General features: G+C 30.7%; 1 protein-coding gene across 3 annotated transcripts in view; it reads right to left on the minus strand.

Annotated features, from left to right (window-relative positions):
* Nucleotides 1-17,998, minus strand: part of LOC105831783 (rab11 family-interacting protein 4A) — a 47,595-nt gene extending 29,597 nt beyond the window's left edge. For 2 of the 3 annotated variants that reach the window (XM_036295344.1, XM_036295343.1), the window contains exons 1-2: nt 17,910-17,998; nt 4,284-4,846 (exon numbers count right to left, since the gene is read on the minus strand). In XM_036295344.1, coding sequence (XP_036151237.1) covers nt 4,284-4,717 — 434 coding nt within the window. In that variant the 5' untranslated portion in view covers nt 4,718-4,846; nt 17,910-17,998. Of the gene's footprint in view, nt 1-4,283; nt 4,847-17,909 lie in introns of those variants that run through there. The other variant, XM_036295342.1, reaches the window with a different exon arrangement.
* Between the last annotated feature and the right edge of the window lie 45 nt (nt 17,999-18,043).

Below are 18,043 nucleotides of genomic sequence, written 5' to 3' on the forward strand. Positions count from 1 at the left end.
GAAAATGTTTAAAAAAAATATATTCAAAATTAAAGTTTAACAAGACTTTTTCAGTATAATTTTGCAATAATTTTTAAAATTATTACATGATAAAAAATATCCTATTTATCCTAATTATTTTATTTGCTCTGATCCTGTAAAACTTTTTAAATTGTAATAACATTCTACCAAACTATTTCATAATCTAATAAAAAAGTTTAATAAAAATAAAAAGTTACAAAGTACACAAGTTTATGAAATTTTACTAAATTTTACTAAAAGTATAGTAAAATTTTTTGAAGTTTATGATTCATTATTATCATGATTCATTATTATCATTATCAACTTGAGGATAAAAATTAATTCTATATAAGATACTATTTTTCTTTTGCTCACGCGGATGTTAGAGTCTGTGAGACCCTGTCGAATATAATAATATGCAATTTCTAATGTAACTGTCATTAATTCGTAAAACTTTATTTTCCATGACAATTTCGAATATTTTCCATGACAATATAGAATAGGAACATACCATTAAAAGTTGTATTTTATTAGCTACATTGTATTATGTAAGATAATTGTTAAAAAACTTTTTTCTATAATTTGGTGAAACGTACAAATTTTTAACAGGGTCACACACCCATCACTGATGACCTAGGGTTAAAATAAAATTCTCCCCGTACATATTTATTAAAGATTTTAATTTTTTATTAAAACATTTTCATTAAATCTCAGACAAAAATTGTTTTTGAAACATATTGGAAATACCTATGATTCATTGGAATTTTAGTTTTTGATATTAAGAGGATGTTAAACAGCCCGTTAAACTTGATCGAGGTCGATAATGTAAAGTCATTTATTTATTCTTGTTTATAAAAATATTTGCTTTAAAATACAAGTTATGTAGCTTGTACGTACAAATGAATGGTACACCGCAGTTCGTAATAGACTGAGGAATAAGACTATATTCGTCAAATTACGATTACAAGCCGTAAAAAAAGTTATTTATTAGATCAAATTATGTTCATTTAAGCGCTTTTACAGAGAAATCTATAGTGAAAGCGCTTAATTGAACAAAATTTGATCCAACAAATAACTTTTTTTTACAGCTAGTAATCGTAATTTGACGAATATAGTCTTATTCCTCAATCTATTACGAACTGCGGTGTACCATTCATTTGTACGTATAAGCTACATAACTTGTATTTTGAATATTTTTATGAACAAATAAACTTAAAATTTTTTTTTGTATTTTTGGTCTTAATCTAATCGTCCTCGGGTTTATTTGTGTACGTACTTTAAACGTGTAAAAGGATTTTCAATTCTGTAAATTCAATTCAAAATTAAATGGTTGAACAGAATGTCGGTAAAACAGACGACTTTAGGATCCCCTTAAACGTGTTAATTAAATTTTATATAATATTTACACGTGATCAAACATACCGGGAACAAAACTGATGTAAACAAATGCCTTTTCATCTCGTATAATGAGCAGCCTTTTTCCTTGTATTGTATTATGCATTTTAAAATAGCAGTAGATATAAAACTTGCACGTACGTCAATAAAAAAAAAGTTTTACTTACATTATGGTACATTAAAGGTCGCACATTAACGTATTGGTTTTTACGCAAAAAAGTGTGCCACGATTAACAGAAAATAACGTCACTATCGAGAATACTTCGGCGAAACACATTGGTACAGAAGAGCGACTCTTAAAAATACATTTCCATTATTATGTAATCTGTGTGACTTGCGTATACAGACGGCAAGTCAGTCCAGTCGGTATTGTTCCAGCGTGATAGACATTGTATGCAGCGCGTTGTTCTTACGTAAACTCATCCAGCATAAAAATGCATAGGCACATACGTTCTTCAGATTATACTGCATTTTAACATTTTAGCATTTGCGCCACATATATTCAGCTTCGGAAATAAACCGCTATATTCCGCGACTGATGTTACGTATCGAGCGAATAACGGCAGGAAGCAATTGACATAATAGAAGGCTCAGTTCGCTTTTGCACTTTTCTTGCTTAGTTCAGAATTATGAAGCGATTTCGAATGCAATGCTCTCTATCGTTTAAAAAACAATTTCCGATATTATTTATTGTAAAATACGAAATTGTCTATATGTCCTATATTGTCCTAAAATCGTCTATATTTTTGTTTCGCATTTTAATCTTATAAAGATTCTAAAAAAAACGTTAAATCTTCAGATTTGATAAATTTTATAAATTTTCTTCAAAAATTATAAAATAAAAAATTTTTGAGTACTTTAAAATTTACATATATAAAGAATTCTGAAGTGTTTTTTAACTCCTATGAAAATCTGAACAATTTTCTAAAGAGTTATAGAATTATGGAAATTCTAAAAAACTTTATGAAGATTCTTAACAATAAAAATTTTCATTAGACAGTAACTTGAAGTCAAGAATAATGTTGAAGGAAAATCGAAGTTTCAAACACAATCTTTCCTTTTTACATAACCAAATATTATAATACTTCCAAAAAATTTACAAATTTTGAAAATAATTTTCTTTAAATTTCATAATCTTTATGATTAGATATTTTTTTGTATTAAATAACTTACATAAAAATAAATTAGTGTCAATTAATTTTCACTCTCTAAATCTTAATCAGTGGATATTCACTGATTCGCAGTGGCATACTTATAACTGTAATAATCAATGAGTATTCACTGTCTTTCAGTAATTTTCACTTCAAAATTAGTATACATATAGTCACTGAAAGATCAATGTATTTATTTCACTGATTGATAATCAGTAAATTATTATAAGTATATCACTGAAAGTCAGTGTATTTCCACTGATTTTGTCAAATTTTCACTGATTGTGATTTAGAGAGTAATTAATTTGATTTCATTTATCATCGATTTATTTATAAATCAGATTGTATTGTGTATATTCTTTTTTCTTTCTTAAAATTTTGATTTTATTTGAAAATTTATTTTATACAAATTTTTTTAATTTCAATTAAATTTATTTAAATTTGTAAATTTAAGCAGTGAATTTTGGAATACAGTTCATATAATAAATGTTAAAGTAGTAGAATAAAAAAAGAAAAAAAGAGTCTAAATTTTTTATATTTGTAAATTTTAAAATATTCTAAGATTTCTTCCTTTATCATTTCCAAAGAAAATTTATACGATCTGTATACGGGAGAGTTGCCAAATACGTATCACTTAAATTATTTTTGGTTATATTTATCATTTGGTATCATTTAGTATCATTTGGGATCCAAATAAATGTTAAGAATTGTAGTTTTAAAATATCCATTATTATATGTTAAATTTTTCACTAATAACTAGTTAAAAAACTGATTGCCTAAATTGTATGTCTTTAAAAAATATTAAATTTATAAATAAAAATAATTAAAAATATAAGAATAAAAAAAATCATTAACTAATGCATATTTATTTATAATTTATTAAATAAAAGATATTTAAAAATTTAGCACGACTCGACGGTCCTCTTATTGATATTTGATATAAAATAAAAAATAATATAATATTGATTATGTCATGTACTCTAAAAATAAGAGCACATAAAGATAATATATAAACATTGTGTTCCTAAATCATATCGGTACAATATAGGAATCCTTATAGCGATACGATTTAAGAAACTTAATAGATTTTATTTAAAAAAAATTAAATCTTTACAATAATTGTAAATATATATGTGTTATAAATGTAAAATATTTTACAATAAACCTTCTTTTAGTAAAATATAAAAATTTAGTATAAAATTGCATGATTACATTATTATATAAATTATTCAAAATTTTACATCAGTTGTACCTGATTTTCTAAAATTCTGCATGGCATGCACAAAACAAAATGTGAACTTTTTATCTAATATTTCTCATTTACTTTACGTTTTGGTTACTAAATGTTCCATATATTAAATAAAATTATAAAATATTGAAAAAAAACGATTTAGATCACTGGTATTTTCTTTTCAGAAATCTTCATATGTAAAAAATTAAAAAATATATATAAAAAATATTATATATACATATATACAATATATATATCTTTTTATAATTATAAAATTATTGGTTAAATTATAGTACTAAAAATGCTGTAAAACTTTCAAAGGTGCCTGATGATGCCCCACAACTACTACAGTTTTGAGGATAAATTTTAAGAGAAAATTATCTCCATAAACTAAAAAAATATTCTTATACAAAGAATTGAATACATAACAGATAGTTTATCTCGTCGCGACGTAATCTCGAGCCATGGTACTTAACTTCCATGAGCGAATACTGCATCGGGCTCACCTGTGCGAGTTGGTACCAGTCGGCGAGGGCGCGGAACTGCTGCCGCCCGGTGACTCCGGCCCGTCGTCCACCAAGTCGCCCTCGACGGAGCCAAAGCCTTCGTAGCTCTCCTCCTCGTCGTGACAGCCGATCTTGATCGCGTTGGCGGCGCCGGCGGACGTGGCGGTCTGGTGATGTTCATCCGGGCTCGCGGAGTACCGTCCCGAGTCCGTGAGGGTCGAGCTGACGAGATTGTGCAGGTCGACCGACATCGAGAGCGAGGGCGGCCCGCTCGGGTTCCACTCTTGAGGGCCGACCACGCCGCCGCCGTCGCCGTTCGCCGCGCGGCCCTCGTCCTCGCGCGGCACGTTCCCCGTGCCGCCGTCGGCCGCCACGCCGCCGTTGCCGTTAACGGTGGACGTGACGTTCACGCTACACGTGCGGGAGCTCACCATCCTTGGTCCCCGTGGTGGCCGCCAGCCACGTCGTAGGGTCCGCGCGACGCGACGACGTGGTGCACACGCCGACGGAGGACGCTCTCATTCGCCGACGTCGCCGTGATTGTCGCCTGTGACGACCCGTTGCTGAAACACCACGTCCGTGAGTCAGACCCGAGGTATGCCAGGAGCGCGTCCGCCTCGAGAGTAACCAGCGGTGTGGTAGACGAGAGAGAAAGGGAGAGACGCGCGGAGTTGAGTTGAGTCGTTGCCCGTGAGAACCTCTTTCCCTCTCTCTCTCCCCCCCTCGTCCTCTTCCACCTCTCCCTTTTCTCTCTTATTCTCCGACCGAGAAGTCGGGGTCGAGGTAAACTTGTATTATATGTACGCGACATTTTCACATATATGATTTAAGTCGGTCTCGAGGAAGAGAACACATCGCCACCTTTTGTTCGAGATAATGAGTGATCGCAGAAGCGAGAGACGTGCATTCCGACGACGCCGAGTTTGGATGAGCGCAAGTTCTTATCCTGCGCTCATTGTATTAATCACGTTACGTCAGTTCCTGGCGAGATTGTACAACACAAAAGCAACATATATAATATTCCACAGCGTCGATTCTATGTTAACGAGATAAATACAGCCGTGTGGAACGGTACGATAACGAGATCTCTCGGCGAATTTCGCGTTTAAACAATTGAACGACGTACAAAATTTGATTCAAAATTAAGATACTGCAGAGAGATGAAGTAAAAATCCGAAAATCGTCTCCAAATTTTATATTTTGTATAACTTACCTACTGTTAGAAATTAAATTATCAAATGTTTTTTAATTACGTGAAGAGAATTTTCTTTTAGAATCCTCAAAACCATGATGCCATGGGACAACATGATGGATTTCTAAGAATTTTACTACTTATTTTGTAAAATTTTAGTACAATTTAAATAATTTTATATAACAATTTTATATAATAAATTCGTTTTGTTTAAAAGTTAAAACTTTATTAAAATTATATTAATTTCTGTTACATTATTATACATTTTCTTAATCTCTTCTAAAATGTACTAAAAGAATAAAACAATTGCAATTACTGTAACTTAATTATAATTTATAATCATTTTACTAACATTTTGTTGCTTTAATTGCGCAAATTGTAACTATTAATTATTATTACTATGCAAATGTGTGATAAGTTTAAAAAATGTTATATTCAATTGCACTTATTACATAGAATGTATGTTTATCTTACTTTCATTATCTACATTTTGATAATTTACTATTTTCATTTATTTGAAATTATCATAATTTAGAGTAAATTTTTTCCTAGTTGATAGGACTTAAACATAAGGTTGTTATTAGAGGATCAATGTCCAATACTGACATATCATTTTATTCTCTAATATTTCTTAAATAACAAAAGCTAAAAATAAAACTTTAAAAACATAAACAAAAAAGTGTCTTTTATCAGATAGTATAGCAATTTTTATACTACTCTTTTTTGTAATAGAGGAGAGAAGGCGGTTGTAGACTAGATGTGGGGTTATAGAATTTACAATATTTCGTATACTTTATTGTATTGAATTTTAGGGATAACCGTCTATCTTACTTCCTTACATACAGCTTAGACGTTATAACATGACCATGCAATGGTCATGAATGTTTATTACGTTGTCATAAAAGCTGCATTTGAATATTGCAAGAAGCCGAAAGTTTTATAGGTGTGTATTCTTTACGTCATTTTGAGAAATATATAGGGTGCACGGAGAGAATTTTCTTTTAAAATTTACCCTAAAAAATCTGGTAATTGTGGGATAATGTGTGACCTCAAGAAATTTTACTGTACTTTTTAGTAAAATTTACTATACTTTCAATAAATTTTACTAAAGGTATAGTAAATTTTACTAAAAAGTATTGTAAAATTCCTCGAGGTCACACATTTACTAAATTTTGAAAGTAAATTTTAAGAGACAATTCTCTCCGTGTATTAATCTTTTAACTTTAGTGTAACTTAATGGGCTTGAATATAGCCTTCAAATGACGTAATTTAATGTTTGACGTAATGTGTATATGCATTTGACGTGTAAAGTTATATTGCCTGCGTTCGGGGTTATGAACCACTGACGAGTGTCGCAAGTCCGAATTCCACAATCTCTTCACACGTAATATTTTTTACAATATTTTTACGATACTTTTACGATGTGGCTAATATTGTTTGTTATAATACTTTTGTCGTACTTCTACGCAAAGAGCCAAAGATTTTTTACTATTTTTGATCACTTTTCTGTGATGCTATGTAAAAGATACTGGTTTTGACATTGATGTACAAAAACCCATTAAAAAGCGTTAATCTTTAGTTTTGAGAAATAAAAGTGATTTTGAAAATATTTATTGGTAATATGCTAAATCTTTTTATAAGTTCCATAACCGCAATCTTTTTCCTTCTTCAGTAAATCGTTAATTATGTTCGTTATGTATATCCGAAGAACTTCTGCTTATAATATGATTGTTTAAACTTTATGGGTAACAAATTTGTACTGCCAAGAATTATATCACATAAATATTTACCAATAAATATTTTATTTAAATAAAACAAAAGTTGCATCACTTTGAAAATTGCCTAAAAATTCGGTCAAAATTTTTGTCTCGTTTTTTTTGCACCAATATAAATTATATGGATGTTATTTCTTTAATTGTTTAAGCGGATCATGTTTTTATCAATATTAATAAAGTGCAATGTTTTTTTTTTATAAAGAGGTGCTTTAGAAGGCCTTTGCCAATTGGTAATTTTCTTCTTATAGTAGTAATTATAATGTTATGCTCCTAATCATAATTATTTTAATTTTATTATACAATTATGGTCACAAATATTAAGTGTTTTTCTCTCAGTCACTGTTGTTTTACAACTACTATGATTTTTTAGAATGAATTCTAAGAAAGAATGTCGCGTGTAGCTCCGTGTGAAAGCGACGGACTCATAAGTCGTTTCTTGACAGGTTGCGAATTCAAAACCACCCATCCGCACTTATACGGATAATTATATACTATATACTTATACGAATTTTTAAGTTCGTAATCTTTCACGGGAGTCATACAGAGATTTTTTCAGATCTAGGTAACATATATGGATTGATATCCCACCTCTCTCATTATTACTATTATATACTCATTATTACTATTATAAGTAAATAATAACAGAAAATTTTCCAATTTTAGTAAAATTAAGTAATATTTAATCAAACTTTTATATTATATATTAGTTACTTTAAAATAGTTTAATTAAATTTTAATATTAAATTTTATTAAAATTCCTTTAACAATAATGTGACAACTGAAAACGTTGGGTTTAACACGAAAAGAGGTTTGATGTTACCATACATAAAAGGTATCAGTGATGATAATAATCACCATTTGAAAAAAATTTGAATTAATATACTTTTACTGTCCAAAAAACTAGACACTGTCATAAAAAAGAGCAAGGATAAAATAAACATATCTAAGAGAGCCGATGTTGTCTACCGTTTGAAGTGTAATGGTGTAATGCATCCTACATTGGCCAAAACGTCAATTAGAGATACGCATTAAAGAACACAGAAACGACATAAAAAAGAATGAAAGTGAACATTCGCAGTAGAATTAGCAGACACGAAATTACAAAAAACCATAACTTTGATTGGCAATCTTCGCAAGTATTACATTGTGAGAAAAGCAGAAGAAAAAGGGAGATCGCTATATAATAGCGCTATATAATAGAATAATCAAGGCTGCTTAATGTTTACTTTCTATACATATCTAATTAAACCTATGTTTTGATCTTCAATCCATTTGCTACCTTCGTGCATGTTTGACATGATTTTAGTCATTTTTTAACATATTGTATTACTTGATCACATTTTAATTTATAATTTATTCATTGACTTTTGATATGTAAGTTTACATTTGTTTTGTGTTACATTTATATATTCTTGACTGTTTTACACTTAAAAAATTTATTTTATTGTTTAACTTACATAAAATTCACTTCTATTGTAGAACATTGCTTTATATTTCGTTGGCCCGAACTTATTAAGCGGTTATGTTGTTTAATGTGCAATTTGTAATGAAAACCTGAAGGGATCTCAATCGAAATATTGTTTTTCTGATAAACAAAATTTGCCAGATTATCGACTAATTAACACTGTTCATTATTACTGGCGACTATAAGTTTACCTTATTTATTGTTGTTTATTAAAATTATATTTAGTAAAATTCTTGTTAATTTATTCTTTAACTCCATGTTGTCCCATTGATTCTATCATGATTTTAAAAATAAAAATTCTAAGAGAAAATTCTCTCTACGCTACAAATTTCCCATTCAAAATTAACACAATCCCCATGGATTACAGAAAATGCAAGACCCCGCCGATCGTTCGTGAATTTATGCAAAGGAATCTCGCTGGCCCCCTTTTCCTTCGGCTTTATCTTGCACAACGCTGACATCAACTTAGTAAGCGGCTCGCGATCATTATGCTAATGACATAAATACAGACATCGCCTGCCTAGGTACGGAATGACGGCGAGATCTATATCTTCCAGTTTTATTAAACGTATGTGCATATTCAAAGTACGCAGAAGTGCGGGAAAAGCGCGTGAGAACTGGCGGATAAGTCACGGTACAATGAATACCGAATCCGCGAGAATCGAAGGAGAGAAGGAGACTCGCCCAACGATGAATTATTTACGATACACACGAAGTTATGTAGTTGAGAACTGTTTAGCCTTATCTCTTTATCTCCCCGCGTTCCCCCCCACGTGATTCACGGTTTTCATTGAGCCCTCAGGAGTCCCTTCGTGGGCTTTTAGCTTCCGTGCGCGCCGAGGGGATTTTTCAGACAGGTACATGGCACACGCGCGTCGAATCTTGGACGCGTTGAAATGTAAATAGTACCTTATCGGACTTATCGAGAAATCTGCATACATCGCCGTTTGTTCTGTTTCGAGACCTGTTACTCAAGTGGTAGAAAAGGCGGTTCTTACCGCTTAACGTGAAACTCCGCTGTTGAATCAGCGCGACGCGAAAGCATAAAGAATAGACTTTGTTAAATAAAATGACAATAAGCGATGATTAAAGATCGAGCATACAGAATCGTCTACAGGCAACTTTGACTAATCAGGTTTAATAATAGATCCTTTTATTGACTCAAAGAATTTCGCTTCTTAAGATAAAGAGATATCGGTCGTTTTTAAATTACGAAAATGGTATTTTTAGAAAATTGATAGTCTGTGTGAGACAAGCATTCGAAAGATAAAATCTTTTTCTTTACTTAAAACAAGGTTTTGTTCTCTTGAAAATTTATATCATATTTAGACAAAAATAATGTTATATTAAAAATTACATATTAATCAGATATAATATAAATAAAGGAACATATAAGCTAAGCTGTTCTTTTTGTGCTAATTTACAATAATTGTTACAAACTAGAAAACCAGAAAAATTAGGTTAGTTTATACACGCAAAAAAGAAATATCTTGTTTTGAGAATACCTTTCGAAATATTAAATATTAAAATAAAATTACAATTAATAACATTAAACAAAACATGTTTGTATAGTTTTATAATAAGAAAAATATATTTTTATTATTTGATAATAATTTTCATGACTTTAGAGGAAAATATATCGATTAAAAAATAGTATGTTCAAATAAAAAATTGAATTTTTTAAATATTATTATCATTATTAAAAAAACAATCGTATTGTACATTTTAGCTATTATAATAGAGAAAAAAAATGGTATTATAGTTTTTGTATCATGATCACTCGTAATATCTTCATTATTAGATGAGGAATTTCAGTGATTATTCATAGAATCATTTGTTTAATAGTTCGCAGTTATATATAACTAATACAACAAAACACTGTATGTACACTTGAATATTTTTTGTTTGTTCCTAACATTTTATTCGATCGTACAAATTTCGAATTAGACAAAATTGAATAATAGTGTGAAATTTTGCTAATGTATTCTCTTAAGCGTGCTGACGTCTCTATAATATAATATAAGTTTCTTTTTCAAAGTTCTTATATTCAAATAATTACTCGAAAAGTTGATTGTAGTGTTACTGCTGATCTATATACATATAGTTTACATGTATTATAAATTTTTAAAGTTACTGTACAAAATGTTATTGGGAAGCCATAAACCAGCTTCTCCTCTATCAGAAATCAAAATATAGATATTATTATATTTTGCTGAAATTAGAACTATCAAATTCTTTAAAAAAGATTTTATATTATTTCTTATAAAACAATGACTACATGTAAAATAGTTTTGATTTTATACTAACTTTTTTTCTGTGTATGCTCAGAATTTTTTTGTTATAGCTTTTGAAATATCCTTTTTTAATTTTAGATGTTGATATCGAATAAAATATATTAAAAGACATGAGGTTAAATGTAAGGAAAGTGCAGCGATAATAACAGTCTTTCGCATAAATTCTGCTCGAGGGAAAGTTAAGTGTACCTCTACCAAAGAAGTTGTCATTAAAACCGCGGTTCAGGAGCAATCTGTGGAACGTTAAACTTCCAACATGCGCTCTGACAACGGGATAGCAGTACAGATGTAATAGTGACATCGATAGATCATTTTATCGGTCGAACGGTACCATTCATGCACGTGACTCATGTGATGCTATGTGTCGCGTGTGCCGTATAAGCTGGCTGTCAAGTTCGAAAGAGCTTTTAACGTGCGTATAATCGTGTTATCGTAATACGATAACTGTTAAGTGGAACACTATTCCTCCTTCTGTCTCTCTTTATTTTGTCTATATTTATCGTTGTCACGGAAAATAGCATGTTACACCTAAAGAAAAAAAATTACCATGCTTATTATTCGGGAGATCGAATTTAAATTTAGCGCGTCTTCGAAATATTCTAGCGAAAAAAGAATAAGAAATCATATCAGAAATATTAAATTAATAGAAAAATAATATTCAGTGTATCAAAATCCGCTGTAGACCGAAGAGGCAATTTTCATTTTATCTTTATTTTTAAAACGTTTATTAGTCAAACAGTTAACTTACTATTATTGTGGAAATTATATTATTTTTATAGATTAAAAAATAATCTGATAATAATAATCGAACTTAAGGAAGATAATCGAGAAGATCGAGTGCAGTTATCTCACAAAAGTTATTATTTAAAATAGCGTAATAAAATTTCAAAGCTTTAGTGAGTGGCGAGACAAGGAAAGATGACGCCCGCAGTGGTTCACTTCTTCCTTATCCTTTATGCCTTCTTTACTATTAGTAATCATTAATAGACTAATTATCAGATAGCTTTTTCAATTCATTTTAAAAATGTACTTACATACTTGTCTATTACAAGCAATAGAATTTTTCGTTACAACTAGAAATTTATTCCTACTGTAGCAAAAAAAGATTTTATTTGTCATGAAAATTTTATCACTTGAATTGCTTTTCTTTTGTCTTTTTCTCGAGCAACCGAAATAGTTTTATAGCTTACAATTTTTTGTCTTCCGTATGAACCAATTTTTAATTCAAAACTTTTTATTTGTAAAGAGGAAATATTGTACTGCTAAATTGGCGCCTTTGCTGATGTGGCGCCTGAGGCAAATAGCACACGAAGCAATTCGATCCTCTTACTCCTTCCTTTACTACGCTACTGAAACTGGTCGCGAAAAAGAAATAACGCAGCGAGTTTTTGCATTACAATGGATTGGAAATCGAAATCGAATCAAGGAGATTCTTGCATAATGTACAACACAGGTATTTTATGGTATAGTATTTTATACGTTTTCTATTATACATATATAACGAGTTATTGACTAAGAACTGCTCATCAATAACTATGCGCTCGTTTTTTAAATATTATTTAAATTGTTTGTACACGGAGAAAGTTTTCTCTCAGAATAAAAACAAATTTATAATTTAATCAAACTTCCAGTTTGTGGAACAGGTGTTTTAAGATTTTATTAAGCTATTTAAAATAATCCTTTAGTGAAATAATTCCATGATTAATTTCAATCAATCTTCGATCTTTCCAATTAAGTTTTCATCAAATTTTCTTTACATTTTACTAAAAATGTAGTGAAATTCTTCAAAATTCAAGTTATTTCCTGTCTACTATGACTTTGAAGGTAAATTCTATTTATGTATTTATACAACAGGTGGCTCGCAAACTTCTAATTAACGTCAGACACAAAAATAAGTTCGTTGTGAACTTAATATTAAAATTGTTACGCCATTTTGCAACGTCAAATTTTACATTTTACATTTTAAATTTAGCTTGCGAAAAGTTTAGCAAAAGTTTGTATTTGCTCACATATTGTCTACAGTCTCCAAACCAAACTAAATATCTTCAACTCAAATATAAAAACAGTCCTTCTATACGAAATTTGGAACACCACAACGGACACTAAAAAGAAATTTCAAGTGTTTATTGACAAATTCCTTAGAAGAATCTTGAATATTATATACGTAATCCTTTGTGACAACCAAGATCGCTAAGAAAAAATTAAAAAAACGAAGATTGCGGAGAAAGGTAAGAAATTGAGCACGTATTTAGGAAAGAAAACGAAAACATTACCGGACAATTAGAATGGATTAGAATGAAATCAGAAGACATAAAGATAGATTACCAAAATTGACTGAAAAAGGACTGTTTCGAATGATATAGAATAGAGCCGAAAAATCGTAAAACAAACAAACAAAACATTTCGCATAAAGACATAACCAAATAATCTAACTTTGCCGTAATCTTGTGCTACAATTAAAAAAAATTATATATAAGCTTTTGAGTGTAGAGACACTTCGACCAAGTTTCGATTAACTGAATCGTCGATTAAAGAATTGCCAACAATATGACAAAATAATTGATATAAATAGGAAAAAATGTACGAGGGGAGAATAAGTGTTTGTTACATGCGTATCGTGGAGAGAAAAATTAGTCGAATTGTCAAAGCTGCATGGATAATTTTCTTTTAAATCTTACCCTCAAAATTATAGCAAACACGGAATCATCGAACAATATGGACTTCGAAGAATTTTACCGTAACTATAAAAAAATTTGGTAATAAAATTTTTGTAAAACTTAAAAATTAAACATCTTTGTAACATAATTAATACACAATACAATAGAAAATGGTTCGATTAAATTTTAACGAATTTCTAGTATAATGTTTCGAATGTTCCATTCGAATGCTTTCATGTTGTTCCAACGATTACTATACACGTTGCAGTTTAAACGAGAAGGTTCTTTTTTTTAAAACTGGATTTTAATGGCTGACCGATTTACTCGCGTTATAGCACGCGTTTTTGCACAGCCGACGAATACGACGCGCGGTTGAGATCGTGCCGTAATCTCGCTTTAGCGTTTATTATGTGTCACGCTCGAGCTGTTTACTAAGCGCGCCGTGGGATAGGACCTACAGTGCGTTTCGGTCTCCAGGCACTTGTCACTCGGAACGGAATGCGTAGATGCGTTTCGAATCGTGTTTCGAGCCGAGATTCCAGCCCGCTTATTTAGAGCGGGCTCGAAAGCGTGGGGAAAAGTGGGGGGAAAAGGATATATTTAACACATGCAAGAGTTTCCGATATCCCTAATCTTCTGCAACGACGGCAAATGAATATCGCTAGCGTCCCTCCTGGTCATGTCCTGTTACTGTTTACCTTACCTGGAGCAAATCGTTCGCCAGTGAACCGACCGATTATCTTTTAGCATTTTTCAATCTTCCTTAGATCGATCGTTCTCTCGAAGAACTCTCTCTATTATCTTTCGAGTTAATTTATTCGCTTTTACTTGTATCTATATCAAATGATTCCAATCTTTTTGGTTTTATTCGCATTCGTCATAATAAGGTAAAACGCCTGCTTCTCATTCGCTACACACTTCTGATATCTAAAAATGTGTAAAAGTGATATGTACAAGGATACTATTCTTACCTATTAAAAATTATACAGAAAAAAAAATTAGTAGCAAATTAACAATTATTGTCTCATGTCCCAAAACATGTAGGTCAACGCTCGTAAAAAGGTAGAAAAGGGATCGAGAACATAAAAATCCAATATTGTCTTGGGTTAGGTCTTGGATAAGGTCCACCAATAATCGGTGTTAATTTTTCAAATTATGCGAATGAGAGCGCGTCGAGAGAAGAGCTCGATCCGCTCGAGCTATAACACGGAAGAAAAAATCTATCGTGAATGTATGATAAGCTATCATTAATTTACTGTTCACAATTACGATAAAAATTAATTAGATTATTTGCAGATTCCATACATTAATATTTCGATTATTGGAGGACCTAACCCAAGACAACATTGGACTTTTATGTTCATCTCGATCCCTTCTATCTTTTTACGAGCGTTGACCTACATGTTTTGGGATACCCTGTATATATATATATATATATATATATATATATATATATATATATATATAATGTATGTATGTTTGTGTAAAATCTTTAAAGAATTTGATAATTTTAAATTTTAGCAATAATTTTTTTTCAAAATGATAATGTCACTTGAAAAACACAATAGAAGTTACTTGATAATAATAGCATTAAAAAATTATAGTTCTGAATTTAAAGATATTTTCTAGCCGATATTTTTTTTCAACTTAAATAAAAACTATTATAAAATAAAGATAAATATATTTTTCTTGATATACAACGTTTCTATATACAAAGTTTCTCTTTGTATAAGCAAATCACGTCTGGTAAGACTTATATCAAATTTTTTAAATATTTTATATATTCTTGTTATATACAAGACAATGTTGATCTTTTGGGCTAAATTTTTTTCCTCTTTTATATTTTTTCCCTTATATTTTCTTCTTTATATTTTTTCTTATATGATATACTTCAAGATTTTTTACTTCACTCTTGTGGGTATCTGATTAATTAATTATTCTTAAACATATTACTTTCAAAATTAGTGCGATTTACTTTAGGTTTATTTTTATATGAATCACAGTTCTAATATCTTTTTATGTTATTCACACTCATCGTAAGGTGAAGCGCCTCCTTATTCGCTACACGTCTGACGCCTAAGAGTTATTGTATAAGAATAACTTCCTTGTTGATTAGACACAGTACGTTTCAATATTTCTAATTTCATACTCATGGATATCTGATTAATTACATCTTCGTCTAATGGCAAAGTGTCACAACAATAACGCAATAAAATTATTGAATAAAAAAGTCTTTATTTTAATAAAATAATATCTTTTCAACAAACACACACACACACACACACACACACACACATTCGGTCGCTTTTTTTTCTTCTCAGGCAATTTCACAATCAAGAAATGAGCACAGTTTAAGGGATTAAACGCTAGACTAGACCGAGCAGTCCCATTTCCAAACTGGACACGTTTGTATTGCACACCCGTCGAAATTAACAACTCTTTGCAGACTAGAGTGGAAAGAGGAGAGGATATATATGTATACATATGTTACAAAAAGTGATGTCGGTTACGAGGACGCTTGAAGGCCTGTACAATGAAATTTACAGTAATGACGCGAAGAACGGCACAGCGCGTTGAATATCCGATTCGCATTCGATCACGTATTCACGTATATCAACGATGATGAATCTTTGAAAATCCGTCGACCGGTAGACTCCGAAAACAAGTGGTTAACTCGACAAAATTTTTCAACCTGATTAAATTTCTTCATCAATATTTGCTTTTCAAAAGCTAAATATACAAATAAATACTTCAACATAAAGTTCAAGTTCAAAATTTAAGTAGTTCAAAAAATTAAGTATTCATTTTTCAAATTATTATTATATGTATTATTATTATATGTATAAATATATGTATATATGTATAATAATTATATGTATAAATACAGAAATTCAAGTATTTCAAGTATTTAAACGCAAGTATTTTATGCATTCAAATTAAATATATAAATACAGAAGTTCAAGTATTTCAGGTATTTAAGTTCAATTATTTTAGGCATTTAAATTAAATATAAATACTGAAGTATTTTAAGTACTTTAAGTATTTAATATTTAAATTAAAAATCTAGATCCAAATTAAATATATAAATACTTAAATTGAAAAGTTTTTAATATTGTCGTTAAAAATGTTGTGAAGTTAACAACTTTTTCTCAGTTTGCTTTTTAATTGTACACAAATCTAGTACGCTCAACGATTAATTTGGAACCGAGAGAGTTTCTATCATTAAAATTATTTAAAGCAATAATAAAAGGCAATTTTCGAGTAACCCATGATTGCCCGGTAAAAAATTTTTCATATAAAACATGTAAATATATATAAAATATGTCCGTATTTATTTATACTCATAGTTTCTTTACTTTTGTAAAATATTCTTGTTTGATGTAAAAAAAAATAATAGTTATACTGAAAAGACAAAAAGTATTTAAAAAGACAATTTTCGCCATTGCTTCTTTTACGAAAAGCTAGGTATTAAAAGTAAGAAAAAATTGCCCATGTGTAATCATATAAATTCTATAAATAAAAAATATGTATGATTATTGCATGGGCAATTTTCTTCTCATTTCTTCAAACTTAATTTTTTTGTAAAAGAATGCGAAAATTATCTTTTCGCTACCAGTATATGAAAAATATGGTCCTTTTCTCACGCATCACTTCACACAAAAGGATCAATATTTCGACGCACAGGTAACAAAAAATATTGTATGCGACATGTGCGGATCGGTTATTGCCCGCTTGTGAGGGTGGACACATCCCGCACTTATGAGCAATTAACCGATTTACCACTAGCTGCATAAAATATCTATTTTAATTAGTTTGTCTTTTCAGTACAACTATTATCAAACAGATTTCAAACAAAAGTTTTATTTAAAAAACAAACTAGTATAAACATATATATGCACATATTTATATACATTTACAGATGCTTTTGAAAAGCTTTTGGTTACAAAAAATTGTTTACAGAGTGAGGAAGTAGAATATATCTTTTTTTCTCTCTTCGTGAATTAAATTTTCTGCAAGGCGGACAGCGAATGCCTTCTTCAACCAATTGTGAAAGTACGTTGTGTCAAAGATTGGTGATTGACATTTTCTCTTGTGAGAATTGCCAGCTCCAAATTGGATCGGAAGAGCGCACCGGAACTCGTTGGTCCACGCTGGGAACCTCACTTCGCACGTTATCCCGAGAGGGGAGAGGAGGGGCAGACTCCGGAAGCGCATGGGGCGAGATTCCTGAAACTTGACTCACCTCGCGTTGATCGCCCAGCGAACCAGCGCGGCGTCAGGTACGGGACCTCGAGTATCACCTCACCTGGAGCAGCCAACGTGTATCTATCCCGTGTGTATCCACCGACTGCAAACACCTGTGCTCGCGCAACGTAT

Source organism: Monomorium pharaonis, chromosome 1 (assembly GCF_013373865.1).
Source record: "Monomorium pharaonis isolate MP-MQ-018 chromosome 1, ASM1337386v2, whole genome shotgun sequence".
NCBI classification, from domain to species: domain Eukaryota; kingdom Metazoa; phylum Arthropoda; class Insecta; order Hymenoptera; family Formicidae; genus Monomorium; species Monomorium pharaonis.